Source organism: Octodon degus, unplaced genomic scaffold (genome assembly GCF_000260255.1).
Source record: "Octodon degus isolate 3935 unplaced genomic scaffold, OctDeg1.0 scaffold00016, whole genome shotgun sequence".
In the NCBI taxonomy this organism is placed as follows: Eukaryota; Metazoa; Chordata; class Mammalia; order Rodentia; family Octodontidae; genus Octodon; species Octodon degus.
Window position 1 is genome coordinate 24,488,273 of NW_004524592.1, and position 1,398 is coordinate 24,489,670.

At 32.0% G+C, this 1,398-nt stretch overlaps 1 protein-coding gene across 5 annotated transcripts in view; it reads left to right on the forward strand.

The window, feature by feature from the left end:
- The window catches only part of Tbck (TBC1 domain containing kinase), a 214,982-nt gene that overhangs the window by 103,033 nt on the left and 110,551 nt on the right, over window positions 1-1,398 (forward strand). For all 5 annotated transcript variants that reach the window (XM_023710021.1, XM_023710017.1, XM_004626700.3 and 2 more), the window contains one exon: window positions 246-344. In XM_023710021.1, the coding sequence (XP_023565789.1) occupies window positions 246-344 (99 nt within the window). The remainder of the gene's footprint in view (window positions 1-245; window positions 345-1,398) is intronic.

The window sequence follows — 1,398 nt, forward strand, 5'->3', positions numbered from 1 at the left end:
AGTATTGCTTTTATTATATTCATATGTCTTAGTATGAATATAATACTATTATTCATTTCAATAATTTTTAAATTTCCTGAATTTCTAGATTCAATGGTTGGTTGCTGAGAAGTATGTTATTTAATTTCTGTGTATCTGTATAGTTTTTGAAGGTTTAGTGTTACTGGTTAGTTTCATTACATTATACTTGGAAATACTTTATATAATTACATTTTGAAATATTTTCATTCTTTTTTATATCATAGGCTTATCCATATAAAAAAAATCAAATTTGGAAAGAAGCAAGAGTTGACATTCCACCTCTTATGAGAGGTTTAACCTGGGCTGCTCTTCTAGGAGTTGAGGTAAGAAAGAAAAGAAGTTAGAAGTTGTTTAATATGAGAGATGATCAAAAATATGGTGAATGTCTAAATTTCTTTTTAAAATTCAGTATAATAAAAGACATATTGCTAATTATCATAGAGTAAGTATATAGAAAGTGAGATGTTGGTATTGTTTTTACTATAATAATTTTTGTATTTCAAATTCACTATATTTTTCAATCATCCATCATTGATCAATTATGTCAAAAAATTATGATGTTTCCTTATCTACTTTATTCACCATATTTGGCACCATGTGATTTTTGGCTCTTTTCCAAAATCAAAGTGACCATGTAAGACAAATGTTTAGCATAAACTCAGGACACTGGACAGCCATGACAGCACAACTAAGGACACTCACAGAGAAGGACTCCAGAACTGCCACAGAAGGTGGCAGGAAGGATGAGATAAGTGTGTTGGGAATGAGAGAAAGGGGAGTGGCATGATGAGGGTGAATGGTATTGTGACTTTTATAGTAATCAATATTTTAAAAATTTAAACATTTAAAAATGATAGCACTTTCAGTATATTTCAGTATATCTTCTTAATTAGAAAATTATATAGTAAACTGTGCACATGAAAAAGCTTATAAATTTTTTTTAATCTTTTATTTATTTGAGGTGTCGCTATGCAGCTCAGACTTGTAGTGATCCTCCTGTCTCAGCCTCCCCATTGCTGAGATTACGGCGTGGATCATCACACTGGGTTTCGGTGGCTGGCACTGCACGGGCTGGCATGGTGTATGGTACCAGTGATTGAACCCAGGTCCTTGTGCTTACCAGGCAGGCACTTAGACCGCTGAGCTATCTCCCAAGCCAAAGTTTGTAAAATTATTTTTTAAGTAATTTTATTGAGAAACAAGTAGCAATGAGATAGTTTCAGAACAAGTTAGTAGAACAGTTACAATAATTAATACATTGCATGTTGTTGTCTTTGTAGTAGTTATTCATAGTACAAGATGCAGACATGATAATTTGTCTAAACACTATTAGTTCAAAACTTCTCATTGAACTATGAGAAAGTAGCTGTATATCTA